At 39.3% G+C, this 20,833-nt stretch overlaps 1 protein-coding gene across 1 annotated transcript in view; it reads left to right on the plus strand.

The window, feature by feature from the left end:
* ZC2HC1B (zinc finger C2HC-type containing 1B) overlaps window positions 1-19,388 on the plus strand; it is a 37,405-nt gene extending 18,017 nt beyond the window's left edge. The window contains exons 5-8 of the mRNA XM_069488800.1: window positions 6,792-6,931; window positions 10,265-10,373; window positions 18,674-18,758; window positions 19,191-19,388. Of these exons, the coding sequence (XP_069344901.1) occupies window positions 6,792-6,931; window positions 10,265-10,373; window positions 18,674-18,744 (320 nt within the window). The 3' untranslated portion in view covers window positions 18,745-18,758; window positions 19,191-19,388. The remainder of the gene's footprint in view (window positions 1-6,791; window positions 6,932-10,264; window positions 10,374-18,673; window positions 18,759-19,190) is intronic.
* The last annotated feature ends 1,445 nt before the right edge of the window (window positions 19,389-20,833 follow it).

The following is a 20,833-nucleotide window of genomic DNA, read 5'->3' on the forward strand; positions in this document are numbered from 1 at the left end:
CAAAGCTGCAGTGAGCTATAGTCATGCCACTGCACTCCAGCCTGGGAGACAGAGCAAGACCCTGTCTCTAAAATAAGTGAAAAATAAATAAAATTATTATTTATTGAAATAAATAGGACATAGTGATTTTTATGAAAGCATTGATAGAGGAAGAGAGGTGACTCAGTTTGAGAAGAGAGTAGAACATGTAGCTTAGTCCGGTGTGTTCAGATTATTGTTGCAGAAAAAGACTTTTTCCATTCCCAGAACAACCTGAATGAATGCTTAGCCATGGTACCCACCTGTCCTTTGCCCCCCTGTGAAGCTTCCACTTTCTCGTATGGGCCCCCAGAAGTCCCTCCTCTCAGTTTATCCCACCAAGTGGTAATTGTCTATTTGCGTAGTCATCTCTGAGATTTTCGTTGGCAGAGAAATAAACTTCAACTTTGCTGTCCCTGTGGTGGCATGTAATGCCCAACACACAGAAGGGTGGCAATGAATGAATGAACGGGTGGGATTAAGGAAGTGAGTCAGTATTGCCATGGTGATTGTCATTGCCTTATGTGAGTAGGGTTTATGGTAGCAGGATTTCTGATGTAAGGCTGGACTTTCTAGCTTCCATGTTAACTGAAGAAAAAAACCACCAAGCCAAGAGCCCCACGTTCCAGATGGTTTTTCTACGCCATTATAAATGAGTTCTGAATGATAATGACACTTCACGTTTTACTTTTTTGTAAGCAGTTTCACTCTTGTTTGGTAGCTGGAAACACAACCTTGCTGGACCTGTTCTCTTACAGCAGTAGCTAGCATTTAGAAAACATTGGTTATGTTCCACCCCACCCACTGTGCCAAACCTTTGTGTGGATTATCATAGTTAACTTTCACAACAACCCGATGAAGTAGGTGATATGTAGGCACCGAGAGAATGGAAGCTTAAGGAGGTTGAGTAACTTGCCCAAGTTCACACACACAGCAAGTGAAGAAGTCTGGTCCAAAACCAGTCAGGCCGGCTCCAGAACTGGGCTCTTTATCATTTCCCAATGCTGTCCTGTTTTATTGTATTTATTTATTTTTGAGGCATTTATCACCGTGTGAAATTTTTATTTATTTGTTTCTGAACTAGAATGTTTACTCCTTACTAGAATGCATCTCCTAGTAGAGATGTTGCATTTCTAGGTATAAAACATGCCTGGCACCAAGTACGTGTTTAATAAAAATTAAATCAACAGTTAAGAACTGCCTTCCAGAATGTGAAATAAAGGATAGAGCTAGTAGATGATTTCTAAGTGCTTACAGTTCTTACATTTTAAGAGTAATATGGACAGAAAAATCCAAACTCTGAAATATTTGAAAGTTTATTCTGAGCCCAATTTGAGGCCCATGGCATGGAAACACTCCTAAGAAGCCTTGAGCAAGTGGACTTGCTGTGGCTGGGTTACAGTTTGGTTTTATACATTTCAGGGAGACAGGGCTTAGGTAAAGTCATAAATCAATACATGGGAGGCTTACATTGGTTTGACCCAAAAAGGTGGGACATCTCGAAGTGGTGGGGGGGTGCCTACACGTAATAGGTGGGTTAAAGATTCTTTGGCTAACAATTGGCTGAGAGAGTTAGGCTTTAGCTAAAAGACCAGAAAGGAACTGCTTAATTTAAGATAAAGGTGTGAGCACTCTAGGAGGTCCAGACAGGAGACTCTTTCAAGTTAAGATAAGCATCTGCTGGGATGCTTGAGTTAAGATGGGGGCTTTCTATCTTTTAGGTGATGTTAATGTGATACCGGAATCAGGTTGGGAAGTAAACCACACTATATTTGGTTAACAAAACCTGCTTAGTGGGAATTTACCATTTGTGAGTGTGACTCATCTGGCCTCCTTAGGAAGGAATTTGAACAAAAGAAAAAGATCAGAGTTCAGTCTTCAGTATTCATCTTAGGAAATGTTTTTTTTCAAACAGAAAACTCCCCAAACTCCTTAAAAAGATGGCTTACAAAAAACTCTAAACTTTGAAGACATCACTGCATTGAATATCCATCCACACATGTAGGATTTTGACTATATACTGTGAATTAAAATAAAATTTAAAGGCTCACCCTTCCCCACTAGCTGACTAAGTGGACCCCCCTAAAACTAAATTGCCTGCCAAGAGGAAGGAGGTTCGGACATGCCTTATCATGCTCCCCTCCCTTATTGGGGACATCCTTCATAACCCATTAACAGGCCTAAGGGTATGCAAGACGAACCTACAGGTCCTCAATTTACACAATAAATATATGTCCGGTGGCTTCTGTCTGATAAACAGTTCCTACGTTAAAACATTCCAAGCCTTTAGACAAAGCTTCATGTTGTTAACCAATTACAAGTCAAAAAAACTGTAAACCCACCTATAACCTGTAAGCCCCCACTTGGAGAAGGCCCACCTTTTCGGGCCAAACCAATATATGCCTCCCTCGTATTGATTTATGACTTTACCTGTAACCCCTGTCTCCCTGAAATGTATAAAACCAACTGTAACCCACCCACAGCGAGTCCACTTGCTCAAGACTTTTTGAGCATGGCTCTGGGTCATGGTCCTCAAATTTGGCTCAAAGTAAATCTCTTTAAAATTATTTTACAGAGTTTGGCTTTTTTTCCATTAACAAGATTGGCACCCAACGTGGGACTCAGAGAAGACTCAGGACCTCCAAAGGAGCAGCCCGAACTCGGCACCAGGTACCGGCATGGCCTTTTTGGGCCCTCTGACTCCGAGCTTCTCCTTGGGCGGAACTGGTAAGTCCTCCTGAGCTCAGGACCTCCCGTTTTTGGTTGATGGTCTTGCTTTACTCTGAGCTGGTTCTTTTCCTAGGAATTATTGCTAGGGATCCTAACTTAGATTTGGAAGTGCATTCAAAAGGGTCTTCTCTATTGTCTTTTTATCCTAAAATTATTCTCAATTGGCTTTTCTGTACATTTTTGAAAGAGGAAACTGAACTGTCTTGTTTGTAGACGAATGACGGACTGAGTTCCTCAGCTCCGAAGAGAAGGGGCATCTAGATCTCCTCCCAGCCTTGGCAGCCCTGGGTGACTGGGATCCTGAGTGGGAGTTGTCTGGGGCAATTCCCCAAGGCACGAGTGGCCCCATAGGGAACCCCCCAACTAATTAATTAAAAGAAGGCTCGTCCAGGAAATGCATATAAGAGCTGATCACTCTGCGTTTTGAGTCCTTTTGGAGGTACTAGACCCCCAAAAGAGAAACTGAGACATGTAAGAGGGTGGAACTGACTCAGTGGTGAAACATTGAGGAGCCCCACCCACAATTAGCACACTCTGATCCACGACACTAAACCCTATATTACAGTTCGGTTGCTTCTTTTAAAGAAAAATGGGAAAGCCTTTAAAAATGAGGAAAGACAAGGAGAATGACCCCCTTTGGGCACCCCAGTTCATATGTGCCACCTATAGTTGAAAGTATTTTTTTGTAAATAAAAAGATTCAAAGACATGCCAAGTTTTTCTAGGGCTACAGCTGGTTATAACTAATTCTTACGAAAGGGCAAATTACATCAAAGAAAATTCAGAGCTGAAATGATCAACCCACCACTATAGAGTTAAAATGTCTCCAGCTATTTCTCTCTTCTTTTCTGGCTACTCTAAAACCTGCTAACTTTTTCTATTGCTGTTAAGGTAACTAATTGTTTATGGTATTTACGATTAAATGGCTACCTGGAGATCCTACAGCCAGTTCTAACTAAAATACAAACATTGAAAACTCATTTTAAACTGAAGGGAAAAAAAGGGTAAAGAAGTTTATTTAAAAAAATCAAGCTGCCACAGAAACTACTTTACCCAAAACTTTGATCCACAGGCCTAATTAGTTTACTTATCAGGGCAACTAAAGTTTGCCATGTGAACAAGTTCCAGTTTCATCAAAAGGAATTTGGATCCAGCTGTCTTTTACAGACTGGTGAGTTCGTGTTACCATCTCATGGCTAGAGTTCTAGGGTAAAATCTGTTAGAACTTTGTGTACATGTGTACGTGTGTGGGAGTGTAAATATTTAGGTGTGTTTTGTGTCTGTCCATGTATTACATGTTTGTGCTTACATGGTTCCGGACTGACTTAAAAATAAGGGAGCATGCATAAATTAAACCCTAATGGTTCACATGAATTTAGTAATCTTTGGTAAATAAACTACATTATTATTAAAAAATAAAAAGGTGTTATTAGTAAAGTAATAATGAAAATACTTTCAAGTTGTCAGCATACATTTGTTTTTGCCTGGGTTTTACTGCACATTTTTATGTTCTTGAGGTGTCAAGATTTGACATAGAGGTTATAAAAATATAAACTCAGCCAAAGACAAAATAATGTGTAATTTTTGATAAGTAAATTTAATATTTAGTCTAATGATAATCACTAAATCTGAGTTACCAACAAAAATACCTATGTATTTAACTTTAAGGTAAAAATGCAAATGTTCCTAAATGTCAACAAATTAGAATAAATAAAACACCAAGTAGAGCACAAAAAAACAAACTTATGGTCAAAGGTTTATAAAAATATTTTGGTTTTGGTCTGTTAACCCTAACTGCAGATATAGTTTACTTCCACTGATTCAATGTCTGTAGAGAGGTACACAAAATGTGTTTCTAATTCACTATCATCTAATATTTAACCTTCCCAAAATTTAAATTCTAAATCCAGCCTTTTGACCTTTAACTTTTTATATATTAGGGCCACTAAAAGTCTAAAACAGACATTAGATTTATTTAATATGTCAAAACCATACAGGAAACATTGTCAAATATAAAATGGTGTTTAACTTTTCTTTGGGCTATACTTATATAAATATGTTAATATATATTCCAGTATTATAAAACATTAACATTGTCTTGGTATACATTATCAGTAATAATTATGGTTATTACGTAAATTGCTATATGCCACAAAAATAACCAATTTGGTTTATCAATTGTCTCTAACCATGACTAGTCCAAATTCTATCATCTTTAATTTTTTTTTTTTTTTTTTTTGAGACAGAGTCTCGCTTTGTTGCCCGGGCTAAAGTGAGTGCCGTGGCATCAGCCTAGCTCACAGCAACCTCAAACTCCTGGGCTTAAGTGATCCTACTGCCTCACCCTCCCGAGTAGCTGGGACTACAGGCTTATGCCACCATGCCTGGCTCATTTTTTCTAAATATATTTTTAGTTGGCCAGATAATTTCTTTCTATTTTTAGTAGAGACGGGGTCTCACTCTTGCTTAGGCTGGTCTCAAACTCCTGACCTCGAGCAATCCACCTGCCTCGGCCTTCCAGAGTGCTAGGATTACAGGCGTGAGCCACTGCGCCTGGCCCAAATTCTATCATCTTTAAAAAATTATTATTTTACTTTAATTCATGTCAAAAAGTGGTTCTTTCTGGCTAAGTCCAAAGTTGACTTCTTCAAGTAAAGTCATAAAAAGGACTGACAAATCCACTTAAATACCAGTTTCTAATATCTTTGGAGATTATATGTCATTGGATTAAAACAAAACAAACTTCCATGACTTTAATTTTAATTGAAACACTGATACAATCATTGGCTATAACTAACTCAACCTCATGAAACCTAACTAAATTTTCACAAAAAGACTCTTTATTTAAACATTACTAATTCCTTTATTTTGTTTTCCAGAGTCCTGACAAATTTTAAGTAAATAACAAATTTACCTAATCTTTGGGATCCAAGACCTTGGAATCTGCCAAAGCCCTATTCAAATATCCTCCCTCAAATTTGGCTCAAAGTAAATCTCTTTAAAATTATTTTACAGAGTTTGGCCTTTTTTCCACTAACAATACTAACCCCAACTTCCATACTGAGTTTAAGATTGATGCTGTGTCAAACCCTTCCTAGGGGAAAGTTATCCTTTTATGTTATCCCTTAGGGGGGCCTGAAATAAAGCAAGCAAACCCCAATCCCCACTCGCGGTAGAGGCGTAGGCTCCAACCTAGCTTAGCTATGAGCAGCTCCATGGTCTAAGAAGATCTTGGATTTTCCCCACTTCCCATTTCTTTCACTAGCCAATTCTCTCTGGTAATTGCAAATGGAAGACAAATTTAGACAAAAAGGTATTGTACAGAACCACAGAGCACCTGAGGCTGCAGGAGTGGGACGTTGTATCACCAGAAGCTGAAGCCATTTCTGCAGCCATTTTCCTATCGTCCCTCCTTCTTTTTATTTTCTACTTTTTGACCACCCCCACCAACTTTTACCCTTTTACTATCTCCTTCTTGAATACATTGTTTGCCTCCTCACTTAGCAGTGAGACGAAAAAAAATCTAGCCGCTGCAAAAGCAATATGTCTTTCTGCCAGTGACACGGTGACATTGGCCTGCAAGCCTATCCCCCTCACCCATCTTTTGAAACATCTTCTCTCCTCTGTAACTCTGTCACTTCTGTGTGACCTTCTGCCCCACCTGGTACCATAATCTGGGCGTTTAGATTTTCTGTGCCCTTTGGTAACATCAATACTAACATTCCGTGATTCTAGGACTACTTTCTTTACACAAAGATTCACTAAATAATTCATTTAATTGGGAAGTTCCTAAGTATAATTAATCTATTTTCTAAAATATATACCATGTGAACATTTTAAAGGCACGTTCTTAATTGAAATGGGTGCATAGGTAGAATTCTTTATTTGAGCCCCCTCTGGAATCAACTGTCTCAAACCAGAGTTTGGGACCTTGTTTTTACATGTTGGAGCAGAATTCGTATCCTATTTATTTCATTTCATACAGTCCATTCCATGGTTGTTTTTGAAATGTTAATTGTCATTTGTTGTTGTCATTACATTCAGATTATATTCAGTGCCCATATTGTATGAGGAGGTTTAATGAGACCGCAGCCCAGCGACATATCAATTTCTGCAAGGATCAATCGTCTCGCCAAGTCTTTGATCCAGCCCAGACAGCAGCCAAAATGGCATCCAGAGCTCAGGTAAATACCCCTCCCCAGGTGTGTTGGCTCTTGTGTCCTTGCATGCCCGGGGCAAGCAGGTAGAATTTGTTAGAGAACTTCAGTTACCCATCCTAAGAAGTACAAGGATCAAGAGAATTGATCTCTGTCACGTGGCCCCATGGCACTCAGCTTCTCTGGGGAGGGATGCTTGCCAGCTAACAGCACCTTTGGGTGTTGTAGAAAAAATACTGCTAAAGTATTTGAAGCTTCTTTGGATGAAGAGTTGAATATGTAAATTGTGTTTCTATAGCATTATGGCAAAATTCTGTTTATCCATCAGCCGTTATCAGCCTTAGCCATTCAGAAAAGAATTGTGAATCTGAGGAGAGACTGCCTGAGTAGGGAAGGCTGTTGTAAGGAAACTGCCCTGCAGGCTGTGTGTTTTGCTCTGCAGAGGGGGGGTCTTCAGCCCTTTATTTAAAGCCACAGAATCAGCATGCTAAAGGGGTCCGTGGATGAAGGGAAGCAGCTGTTATGAATAGGTACAAATAGGTAAAAAGACGACCTGGGGTGGAATCCAATATAGGTTTATGACACACAGATAGAACTGGAGTCAGCAAACAGCTTGGTACACGCCAAAGGTCCCAGGGACATAACTTACAAGATTGCATAAAAATGATGTGTTTCATAAACATGGCTCAGACACCAAGATAAGATTAAGTTCGTCTGAATACTGTAAGAGTACATAACACGTTTTGAAAGCTCTCTGTTAAATCCGGTACCTAATGGGCTAGGATCCTTTCCAACAATAGTTCATCACACAGACTGTGGATTCTGAGCTCTGTCCCCATATACGTTAGAGGACTGAGAGAATTGTTGACTATCTACTGTGTACCAGACACTGCGCTAGGTACTGGATGAATTCAAAGGAGGAAGGGGACTTGGAAACAGTACGGTATGAGGTGGTGTAGCTGACGTCTGTAGCAGGGCTGCAGAAGAAGATGACACCATGATTCCTGGAAGTCTTCAGAGGCGAGCAAACATTTTCCCCTTAAATATCAAAATGGGTTCACCAGCCTAGAGCTGGAGTTGGGAAGGATTCTGTGCACAAAATGTCCAGCTTGTGGCCTAAGCCCCCACCTTGAGGCTAAAGCACAGCATACCTGTGGAAGAGTGAAAGGGGCAGCGAGGTGGGCAGCCAGGTCTAGCTTTTACTCAAGCCAGTTCAGAGAGGAGGAAAAGAGGAATTTGTTGGATAGATGCCCTAAAATCTAAAGACAGCCAGGCCTGACAGCCTGGAAACAAGAACTAGAAAGTCCCTGGGAAGCCAGGCAGTCCTGTTCCCACCTTGCCACCCCGTCTCTTCCTCCTGCTGTGCTTCTGCCGCCTCCTCTCTCTGCAACTTGACTTTCTCGGCTCTTCTGTCCAGCTGTCTCTTACTGGCCTCGTGTGTCATCCTGTAGGCAGTGTGGATTGGTTGAACAGTGGAGACTGGAATGACATGGAAGTGGCTTTTTAGAAAGGTTACATTTGCAGTTACTGTTCAAGATGGCTTGGCGAGAGGCCAGTAGGAGCCACAGCAACAGAGAAAGAATGGGGGCCTGGAGTAGGAGGACTATGGGGGGGGTGTCAGGGGAGAATTTAAGAAATAATCGATGAGACCAACAAAATGACTAGACATAGGGTGAAAGAGGGGATGAGGGTTGACAGTAAGGTTTTCAGCTCCAGAGCCTGGGAAGGTAGAGATAGTCTGTCTCTAGGTAAAAGAACACAGGAGGGAGGACATATATTTGTTGGAGGGCAGTAGTTATGATAAATACAGTTTTAGAGATTCGGGCTTTACATCTGAGACAGCAACGTAGAAAGAGCCAGGATTCTGCAGTCAGTAGTCAGAGTTTGAATTTCGGTTCTATGGTTTCTTATCTGTAGGGAAACTTGGCCAGGTTACTTGAATTCTTTGAGACTCACTTTAATGTGTAAAATGAGGTTTATAATGTGTGCCTAGCCAAGTCGTGGGAGAACCAGAGGTAACGAACGCACCCAGCTCAGTGTCTCGCACACAGGGTTTCTCTGCCCTTCCCCTCTCCACATCCCCCCATGCTGCTTCCCCTCTCTGCAACCCTTTTCCTGTTGGCAGGACTGACACCACAATTTTGGAGGGGTATGACTGCCTTGGGCTTGAATTCAACCTAATTTTGGAGAAGTTTCTAAGTATCAATCTACCTGTACCTTGTAAAGCAGTAGAGGACAAGTTACATTTCTGCAAATGGTTCTTCTAACCAGTCCACGAAGTCAGTCGGCATTAGTGGGGCCAAACAGAGCACGGGGAAGCAGCAAACGGAAGTGTTTGTTCCTGAAGGAGGCCAGCTGGCTGTCCCGAGTGTAACCAGTGTCTTGGCCCCGTTGCGCCTCTTGTCTTGCAGAGCTAAGTGGTGACTGGGAGCACAGAAGAAAAACTGCTTGCTCTCCGAATTCCTTCCCTCGCGGTAGCGTCTCTGAACAGCGATATTTGTTGCCCTGGCGCCAGCTTCACCGCGTCGGGGCCTTGCCTGTTGGTGAAGCTTATTCAGAAATGGAGCAAGAAGGGAGGGGCAGCTTCACATTTGAAGGGCTGTTAACCGCACAGCCGAAATGTGTTTCTATTTTAAACAAAATCGACTTTAAAAATGTGTCATACCTTTAACCAAAAGAGACCAGCATGGGCCTCTAAAAATAGTTTTCTTTGTTTGGGTGGGGATGACCTGCCTGCTGTAATCTCATACAGCCACCCTTGCCCAAGCAGGAATTCTCGCTCAAAGTAGCAGGTTGTCTTGTACTGTACTTTCCAAGGAACCGGGGGTGGGATCAGTCGTGAGGTAAAAGGGAGGGTGTAAGAAGCCTTTTGGTCCTTATTTTGTGTTATTATAACTCTTCGGCCGCTGCTGCTCTGCAGGGAGGGGGACGGCATGGGGATGTTGGAATTTCATGCGTAAAACATTTGCTGCCTGCCAATCTCAGTTTTTCTTCTCAGTTCATGTTAAAGAACAAGATCATCTTCGAGTGTAATGAAAAAATAAAATGTTCTATAACTATGTTCTTATTGACATTAAGTGATTCCTTATGTCTCCATATAACTAATTTTATAGGGTAAACATACCACCAACAACCTCAAGGGTTTGATTATGGAATGAAAGCTCCAAAACCCAGATATGGCTTTGAGCAACAGCAGGGAGGACAGGAACCCGAGGTGCAGGGTGTGTACTTGTCCCCTTCCACGGGGAGTCCCTGCAGATGACTCCAGTGTGCTGCTGGTTAAGTGGAAACAGCTTTACCTCCTACATGGTACCTGAGATTACAGAACTGTGCTCTGTGTGTGTGTCTCTCTCTCTGTAGGGTAGAGCTCACATGGGTCCAAAAAAAGAGCCAACTGTTACCAGTGCCGTGGGAGCTTTGCTGCAGAACAGAGCCCTGGAGGCCATGAGCGGGGTCCAAGCCAAGTCAGGTGAGTCACAGCAGGCATTTCAACTTTGCAATGATGGGACATTAAAGGGGGCCATACTTGGCTTTGGGACTCATTGGTAGTTGGCAAAAGCTAGAATGACATTCACTGTTGCTTTTGGACACAAAGATATGTGGGTTTGTTTGAGGATAAAGCTTACTTGCCAAAAGAGAGAATAGTTCTTAAAGATTACACCACTTTGACAATGTACAAAATTAAATCTGATCACAGCAGCAGGAGTCTAGAACCATTGTTCTCCAGTCTAGTAAAATTGGAAAGAGATTGAGAATAAGAGAAGACCACAGGTCAGGTGTTGTGTTGAAAATAAGGGAAGAGTTTCCTTTCTGGAAATAAATACAGATGTTCCTTAATTTACACTGAGGCCATGTCTCTATAAACCTGTCCTAAGTTAAAAAACATAGTAAGTTGAAAATGCATTTAACACCCCAACAAACCATCATAAAGTTGAAAAATCATAAGTCAACCATTGTAAGTCAGGAACTATCTGTATATTCATCCCTTGGTATCCACAGGGGTTTGGTTCCAGAATCCCCAAGGACACCAAAATTGAAGGATGTTCAAGTCCCTGATATAAAATAGTGTGGTATTAATATTTGCTTATAACCTATGCACATCCTTCCATATACTTTATCTCTAGATTACTTATAATACCTAATATGATGTAAATGCTATATAAGTAGTTATACTGTATTTTTAAAATTTGTATTAATTTTTATTGTATTTTTATTTTTTAATATTTTCAGTCTGTGGTTGGTTGAATTCACAGATGCAGAACCTGTAGATACAGAGGTGACTGCAGTTTCTTCAAAGTAGCAGCAGACATAGCCACCATTACAGTTCTGGATGACAGTAGCCATCCTCCTGGGTGTGAGGTGTAGCTCATTGTAGTTTTGATTTGCATTTCTCCAATGATTAGTGATTTAAGCATCTTTTCAAGTGCTTATTGGCCAATCATATATCTTCTTTGGAGAGATGTCTATTCAAGTCCTCTGCCCGTTTTTAATTGGTCATTTTTTTGTTGTTGATTTTAGGAATTCTCTATATGTTCTGGATATCAATCCCTTGTCAAACATATGATTCACAAATCCAGTAGTTGCCTTTTTACTCTATTGTTATTGGGTTTTGGTTCACAAATTTTAAAATTTTTCATCAAGTCCTATTTGTCAATTTTTTTCTTTGGTTTCCTGTGCCTTTGTTGTTACCTCTAAGACAGAAATTTACTCTTATGTTTTCTCTTAAGAGTTTTATAGTTTTAAATCTTACATGTAGGTCTTGGATCTAATTTTTACATGTGGTGTTAGGTAGGAACAATGAGTGATCACAGCATAGATCCCTGATATTTAAAGGACAGGGTTCTTATTGCCTACCACGGCTCCCCTAACTCATGTGCAGATTGACCCAGGAACATATACACAGCTGCCTGCCACATGGCTGAGGGGTGGGGGATATGTAGCTGCTACTGTGCTAAGAGCTGAAATTGATGAAATTAACTGCATTTTACTGTCCCAGCCTTCCCTTGGATGTTGCAAGACTTCAATAGACTTCAGAGTTCCAAAATAGTTACATCAGATGCTACCAGTGCAGTTATTATCTATAGGTGGGCAGACAGATTCCTGGTGTTTCCTACTCTGCCATCTTTTCAGAATTCTGACTAGTCATTAGTTTTTTCATGATTTGTGAAAACTTAACAATGAGGTGGATCTTAGTTTTCACTAAGAAAAAACAATTCAAACTGTATGTGTATTCATTTGGCCAAACTTTCACTAACAAGCTTTCTTCTGAAATATAGTGGTTAGCATTCTCAGAAAAAGCAATTTCTTTATATTATGGTTTCTCTTCTCATTTTTTAGAAAATATATTGTAATGCTTAAAGGAGTGAAAAGCACTTTTTAAAGTTTGAGGTCAACGCTTATTTGCAAGAGGGAATATTTCTTAATTTATAAGGATTAGATAACTTTGATAGTGTTCAAAGTCAAATCAGTACCAGGGGTATACAACCATTGATCTCTCTGATCTAGTAAACCTAGAAAGATATTGAGAATGGTAAAAGACAGCATGTCAGATGGAATGTTAAAAATCTTTTTTTTTTTTTTTTTTTTGAGACAGAGTCTCACTCTGTTGCCCGGACTAGAGTACCATGGCATCAGCCTAGCTCACAGCAACCTCGAACTCCTGGGCTCAAGCAATCCTTCTGCCTCAGCCTCCCAAGTAGCTGGGACTACAGGCATGCGTCACCATGCCCAGCTAATTTTTTTATATATATATTTTTAGCTGTCCAAATCATTTCTTTCTATTTTTAGTAGAGACGGAGTCTCGCTCTTTATCAGGCTGGTCTCAAACTCCTGACCTCAAGCAATCCTCCTGCCTCGGCCTCCCAGAGTGCTAGGATTACAGGCGTGAGCCACCGCGCCCGGCCTTTAAAAATCTTTAAAGTAGCAACAAAACATAAATGAAATACTGTGTTCTACTATGTGATGTCAAGCAGAACATTAGAAAGACACCATTCTGGTACATCAGAAAATAGATTAGTAGGCCAGTAAGTCTCAGCAAAATGGTATTATGTTTGCTCTTGACTAGTTGATGGTTATAGCCTCTGTGGTGTTAGTAGTAAAAGGCAAAGTTCTTAAAATGGCCCACACTAGGTTCTATAGTACCATCTGAGCTCAACTTCTATTGTTTCTTCTCCATCCTGCTCCCACTGCAGTGGCCTCTGTGTTGTTCCTTGATGGTAATGGGCATGGACACTCCTGCCTCAGGGTCTTTGCACTGGCTGCTCCCTCTGAGGAAAACAACACTCTTCTGCTAATCTGCACTGCTCACTCATTCACTTCCTCCAGTTCTTTTCGGAAGTGTCATCTTCTCTCCCCAACCTCTGTATTTAAAATTAGCCAAGCCTTCCGTAACTCCTTTGTAGTTTTTTCCCCATAGCATTTATTGCCTTCTAATATTCAATATATACATAACTCATTTTATCTCCTCCAACAACAAAAAAAAAAAGATGGAAAGTAAGTTTCTAGAAGGCAGGAAATTGTCTACGGTATTTTTTTTTTTTTTTTTTTTGAGACAGGGTCCCTGTCACTGAGGCTGGAGTGCAGTAGTGTCATCATAGCTCACTGTAACCTCCAACTCCTGGGCTCAAGCAGTTTCTGGCCTCAGCCTTCTTAGTAGCTGGGACTACAGGCGTGCACCATGATGGCTGGCTAATTTTTAAAAGTTTTTGTAGAGACCATGTTGCCCAGGCTGGTCTCAAAATCCTGGCCTCAAGCAATCCTCCCACCTCGGCCTCCCAAAGTGCTGGGATTACAGGTGTGAGCCAGCATGCCCAGCCTTTTTTTAAACTATTATTATTATACTGCAATATCCCTACTTTAGAATTGTTCATGGCACATAGGAGGTGCTCAATTAATACTTGTTGAATGAAATACATGAGAGAAAATAGAAATCTTGATTCCATAATTGCTCACGTAAAGTACTGGCATATGAATAGAATTGTCATGTTAATTGGCTTTAGGAGATAGCATTTTGTTTTATTCCAGGCTTAAAATGCTTTTTAAATTTAATTTCGTGTTCTTTCCTGTGGTCTTACCTGCTTATATTTAAAAATAAGATTGATCAGGTTCGTGTGCCTTTAAATTAGTCACATGTTCTTTGGAGCCATTGTAGGGAGGAAGATGAATTCTCAAAAATGTTTAAGACTTGGGGAAAAGTACCAAATGGCTTTCATGGATATGAACAGGTCCATGCATGAGTCAATATCACATCTAGTATCCATTCCTTTGTTATGGTCTCCATAAGGTTATTTGTAATACGAGGGTCCTTTTAAAATTGATATATAATATTTGTACATATTTATAAGGTATATGTGGTATTTTGATACATGCATACAATGTGCAATGATCAAATTAGGCTATTCAGGATATTTATCCTCTCGAGCATTTATCAATTCTTTGTATTTGGAACATTTAAGACCTTCTCTTCTAGTTATTTTGAAATATACAATATATTGTTGTTAACTATAGTTACCCTACTCTGCTATCAAACACTAGAATTTATTCCATCTATAAAATTGTATGTTTGTACACATTAACCAACCTCACTTTATCCTCCACCCCCATACCCTTCCTAGCCTTTGGTAACCATCATTCCACTTTCTACCTCCATCAGATCAACTTTTTTAGCTCCCACATATGAATGAGAACATGCAGTATTTATCTGTGTCTGGTTTATTTCACTTAACATAATGACCTCTAGTTTCATCCATGTTGTTGCAAATGACAGGATTTCGTTCTTTTTTTGTGGCTGAATGGTATCCCATTGTGTGTATATACCAAATTTTCCTTATCCATTTATCCATTGATGGCCACTTAGGTAGATTCCATCTCATGGCTATTACCAGGTATCCCTGGGCAAAGCCACATATTGGCTATTATACCCCCTGAGATAAACATAGGGGTACAGGTATCCCTTTAATATACTAATTTTCTTTCCTTTGGATAAATACCCAGTAGTGGGATTGGTGGATCATATGGTAGTTCTATTTTTAGTTTTTTGAGAAACTTCCATTCTGTTTTCCATAATGGCTGCTAATTTACGTTCCCACCAACATGATATAAGAGTTCCCTTTTCTCCACATCCTCAACAACATTGGTTATTTTCTGTATTTTTGATAATAGCCGTTCTAATTGGGGTGAGATGATATCTCATTGTGTTTTTGATTTGCATTTCGCTGATGTTAGTGATGGCGAGCATTTTTTCATGTATCTGTTGGCTATTTGTATGTCTTCTTTTGAGAAATGTCTATTCCAATCTTTTACTCACTTTTTAATGGAATTATTTGGGTTTTTTTGTTTTTGTTTTTGCCGCTGGGTGAGTTTCTTATACATTCTGGATATTAGTCCCTTGTTAGATGAATGGTTTGCAAATATTTTCTCCCATTCAACAGGTTTTCTCTTCACTCCATTGATTGCTTCCTTTTCTGTACAGAAGCTTTTTAGTTTAAAAAGTCCTATTTGTTTATTTTTGTTTTTGTTGCCCATGCTTTTAAAGTCTGAGCCATAAAAATCTTTGCCTAGACCAGTGTCCTGGAGTGTTCCCCTGTGTTTTCTTCTAGTAGTTTTACAGTTTTGGGTCTTGCACTTAAGTCCTTAATCCATTTTGAATTGATTTTTGTATATGTTGAAGGATAGGGGTCTGGCTGGTTTTATTCCTGGATAAAACTGCACATGGATATCCAGTTTTCCCAGCACTGTTTATTGAAGAGATTACGGTGTATGTTCTTGGCACTTTTGTCAAGACCAGTTAGCTGAATTACATGGATTTATGTGTGAGTTCTCTATTCTGTTCTATCAATCTATTTGTCTGTTTTTATACCAGTATCATGTTGTTTTGTTTGCTATAGCTTTGTAGTATATTTTGAAGTCAGATAGTGTGTTGACTCCAGCTTTGTTCTTTTTGCTCTGGATTACTTTGGAAATTCAGGCTCTTTTGTGGTTTATGTGAATTTTAGAATTGTTTTTCTATTTCTGTGAAGGATGTCATTGCTAGTTTGATGGGGGATGTATTGAATCTGTAGATTACTTTGAGTAGTATGGTCATTTTAACAATATTCATTCTTCCAATCCATGAGCATGGAATGTGTTTCCATTTGTATCCTCTTCCATTTCTTTCATCAGTGTTTTGTAGTTTTCATTGTAGAGGTCTTTCATCTCCTCGGTTAAATTTGTTTCTAGGTTTAAAATTTTTTTTGTAGGTGTTATAAATGGGATTACTTTCTTTATTTCTTTTTCAGCTGGTTTCTCAAAATGTTACTGATTTTATGTGTTAATTTTGTATCCTGCAACTTGACTACATTTCTTTATATGAGTTTTTAGTGGATTCTTTAGGGTTTTGTAGATATAAGATTATGTCATCTACAGAGAGGGACAATTTGACTTCCTCTTTTCCAATTGGATGCCTTTTATTTCTTTCTCTTGCCTAATTGTTCCTGCTAAGACTTCCAGTACCATGTTGCATAAAAGTGGTGAAAGTGGGCATCCTTGTCTTGTTACAGTTCTTTCAGCTTTTCTTCATTCAGTATGATGTTAGCTGTGGCTTTGTCATATTTGGCCTTTATTATGTTGAGATATGGTTGTTCTACAGTTAATTTGTTGAGTTTGTTTGTTTTTTATCATGAAGGGATGTTGAATTTTATCAAATGCTTTCCCTGCATCTATTGGGATATTCATATGGGTTTCTTTCTTTCATTCTATTGATGTGATGTATCGTATTTATTGATTTGTATATGTTGAACCATCTTTGCATCCCTGGGATAAATCCCACTTGATCCTGGTATATTATCTTTTTGTTGTGTTGTTGGATTCAGTTTGCTAGTATTTTGTTGAAGATTTTTATATTTGTCTTCATCAGGGATATTGACCTGTGTGTTCTTTTGTTGTTGTTCTTGTGTCCTTGTTTTGGTATCAGGGTAATGTTGGCTTTGTAGAACAAGTTAGGAAGATTTTCTTCTTCAGTTTCCTGGAATAGTTTGAGAAGAATAGCTGTTACTTCTTCTTTATAAGTTTAGTAGGATTCAGCAGTAAAGCCATGGATATGGTCTTTTCTTCTGAGAGATTTTTTTAACTGATTCAATCTCTGTACTCGTTACTGATCTGTTCAGGTTTTCTATTTCTACCTGATTCAATCTTGGTAAGTTGTATGTTTACAGGACTTTATCTATTTCCTCGCAGTTTTCTAATTTGTTAGCATGTAGTTGTTTGCAATAGTCTCTTATGATCCTTTGTATTTCCGTGATATCAGTGGTAATGTCTCCTTTTTGGTTTCTGATTTTATTTGGGTCTTCTCTCATTTTATCTTGGTTCATCTAGCTGGCAGTTTATCAGTTATGTTTATCTTTTCAAAACCCCAACTTTTCATTCTGTTGATGCTTTTTATTGTTTTTTTAATCTCTATTTTCTTAAGTTCTGCTCTGATCTTTATTCTGTCTTTCCTTCTGCTAATTTTGAGTTTGATTTGTTCTTTTCTAGTTCCTTAAGGTGCTTTTTTAAGCTTATTTGAAATCTTTCTACTTTTTTGATATAAGCATTTATTGCTATAGACTTCCCTCTTAGCAGTGCTTTTACTGTATCCCATAGGTTATGGTATGTTGCATTTTGAGTTTTATTTGTTTCAAGATTTTTAATATATAATAGATATGGGGTCTCATTTTGTCACCCAGGCCTAGTCAGCAAATATATACTGTGGCAATTATCTGGATGCTTTTGGTATAAGAGTGACTAATTTACTGGGAAGTTACTACTGAGCAGCAGCTCCTCAGGTACCTTTAAACAGAGACTAAAATCACTATGAAAATGTTGTTCTGGGTTCTATACCTGCATTATTTCATATCCGTAGCAGTGACTTGCATTTATACAGCTGTGTTGGCAAGGGCTCTGCTTTTATTTCTGGAGCCAGTAGATTTTTATCAAGGTAAGCATCTTATCCACATTAGCCCCCCTACTTCTTTACCTAATTTAATTGTGTAGCAAATCTAATGAATATCGAAGTGTCGGTTGCTGATTCTTTGGAAGAATTAAAACCTGTGTATCTTTGGGTAAAACTTACACTGAAAGCTCTTTCTATTCCTATATCCTTTGATAGTTTGATTCATAATTTCCTTGTTACTGGCCCTTCATAAAACACTTGAGTAGAAAGGAAGCCTCTGGGCCAGAGGAGTCCTACAAAAAAGAACTTCTCTGAGAACCCTATCCCATATCCTGTGGTCAAAACTAGACTGTGGTTGATGTGCCCACGTCATAAATATCTGCTTCTCCACACCTAATGGTGCTGCAGGGAACAAAGGGAAGAATACTGTTTATGGAACTTATCCATTGCCACGTACATAACCCCTGGGAGGGCAGGCGTCCTATGCTTCCACAGGCTTCTAAAACCCCTTTTTGCATAAGAGCTTGCAAAGAATTGTGAAGATGCAAAATGTCAGGGTACATTTTGAAAGCCAGGGCAGCAGTCGGGAGGGATGTTAAGAGTCATAGTGTCTCAATGGTGGGTCACCTGCAGTGGAGGTCCAAAGTCCATGGGTGAGCAGAGGGGATAAGGCACCAAAGACAGCCCCTTTTTCCTTATTATTTGGCCCAGGCCAGAGAGTGGGGTATTTGTCTACAGCTACCTCCTCTTCCCCCAAAAGGGAACAATAGTGTTTTAAATCTGATGTGGGGATTTCACAATCATTTTTTTTCTTGGTAATGTCCCACTTTGACATGATAACAAATCTATTTATGTTTGCAAAGGATCAGCTATGGACCCTGCTTCTGGAGCAAAATCCAGACAAGGAATTAATAAATCTTCTAAAAAAGATTAACTCCTAGAGGCCAGGTAAGAAAAACAACAACAACAACAAAAACCTTTAATCCAGAAGTTGCTGATCATCTTATGCGGAAGATACAGCGAATGACCCTTTGAGAGAAAGGATCCACAGCAGGTGAACCAGAGAGAAATGTTGGCAAACCCTGAGTTGGGTTAACAAAATGTATGTTCTTGAAACTTACTCTTCTGTTAAACCTACAGTTTGAAAAGGTTATTTGGTTTTTGATTCATGACTTAATAAGAAAGGGGAATTATTCTTCACTTTTGACCTGGAAGGCTACTGCTTATCCCTTTTTCCAAACACATTACCCCAACAAGGATAGTTCCCTGAGATTGTGAACTGTTTGTAAAATAATTAAAAATCTGAAGAGGCCTAATTAAACACTGTCAATGTGGAAACAAAGAAATTCTAAAGTAAACGTCTTTTCATTCTGCTTTCAGACTGGCTCCCTGAACCTCATCTGCCTGGATGGTTGTATACCCAGGAAAGCCACCTACGGGGAAGGAACAGTAGAGGTGATGTCTGTTTACACACCCATGACCCTTTTTGAGGCATTGCTTAGAATAAGTAAAACTAGCTTCAAATTTTCTCCTTATTTACCCCCTTCAAAACAAAACCATTAAATACATCAACCTGTATGATAATGCTTGCTTTAAAGATTTACTTGAAGGTTTTTCTTTTAATTGGACATTTAGTAAGTTTTTAGAGATAGTGTTGCTTTGATACTAGAACGTTTTAGTAAAATTGTCATTGGAGTTACTAGCATTATTTACTGACCAGGAAGATCATTTGAAATCCCAGTTTTGATATTGGCATCTAATAAGTATTAACAATAATTAGTTACTACACCTAATTTAAGTGTTCATCTATGTGCCTTGTAGAATCGTCTCACATATACCAGTCACACAGACTGTATTTTTGGGGAAACACTGAAATGGAGGAGAAAAGGTTGCAGAAACCTTCCATCCTGTTCTGATTCAAAGTGCATTGGTGGTACAGTGGCGAGCATAGCTCCCTTCCAGAAACCTTCCATCCTGTGGGACGAATGCTGTAAGTGAGCTCAAGCCATGTATTTATCATGGCCAAATCAGAAGTTACCTGTTCATATCTTTACCCATTGGTTTATATAGCTCTGTTGGGAGAAAGTGACTCAGCTGTTCCTTCTGTTTGTAGTCTTTAGGGGCAATGAACTTCTTTTTGTAGAGTCATTTATGCTTAATTCATACTTTGTTATCCAAGAACTTTATTTCTCTTAAACTCAGAAAATTTTAATTAGAAAAATTAAGCACCCCCCTTTTTTAGTGTAAATTTAAGTAGGAGAATCTCAGCCTATCCCCATTTACAGTGCAGCAAACACATCTAAAATTCTTACCACCTCTATTTTGTGTGTAAAATGGTGTGTTTTGTGCTCAGGAAAATCAGGTGTGTGTGTTAGAACTGACGGGAGACCAGATCTAGCCATGTAAAAGTATTTGTGGAAGCTTCTGTAAATGGAGTTTTGGCTGAAGTAAGCTATACTTTCTCCCGTCTTGCTCGGGAAGATTGCTCCCCTCCCCAGAGGAAAGAGGAAATATGGAAAGGACTTAAGGACTTAGGCAGCCCAGAGCTGTGGGTTCCTGCTGACAAAGTAAGCAGGAACTTTGGTTCAGCTGTAGTTTAAGGACTGCAGTCTGACAGTGGGTCTCATGGTTTAAGCTTCACTGTGTTGGCTGCACGTGCTACAGCCCAACCCTCACGGGCATCAGTGTCCTAGGAACCAGGGGACAGGGTGTCTATGCTTGGCCAGTGGGCTTCTTGGATGGTAAACGAACTCAAGGTCTCCCTTTACCTCCCTCCACTCTATTTAGAAGTAAAACAAACAGGTCTGTCAGAGTTAAGGGGCATATTACTTTCTAAAGAAATCCCAGTAAGGAATAAGTAAATTTCTAATTTGTACTGGAAATGAATCGTAAACACCATTGTAAGACTGGATCCTGGTAGCTATTCTGACCTAAACACTAAAGAAGGATTTAGAATATTATACAGTCTAATTAGAAACTTTCCCTTTTTCAAGTACAATAGAGGTCAGAGTAGTAGTTTCTGT

This window comes from Eulemur rufifrons, chromosome 15, assembly GCF_041146395.1.
Source record: "Eulemur rufifrons isolate Redbay chromosome 15, OSU_ERuf_1, whole genome shotgun sequence".
NCBI classification, from domain to species: Eukaryota; Metazoa; Chordata; class Mammalia; order Primates; family Lemuridae; genus Eulemur; species Eulemur rufifrons.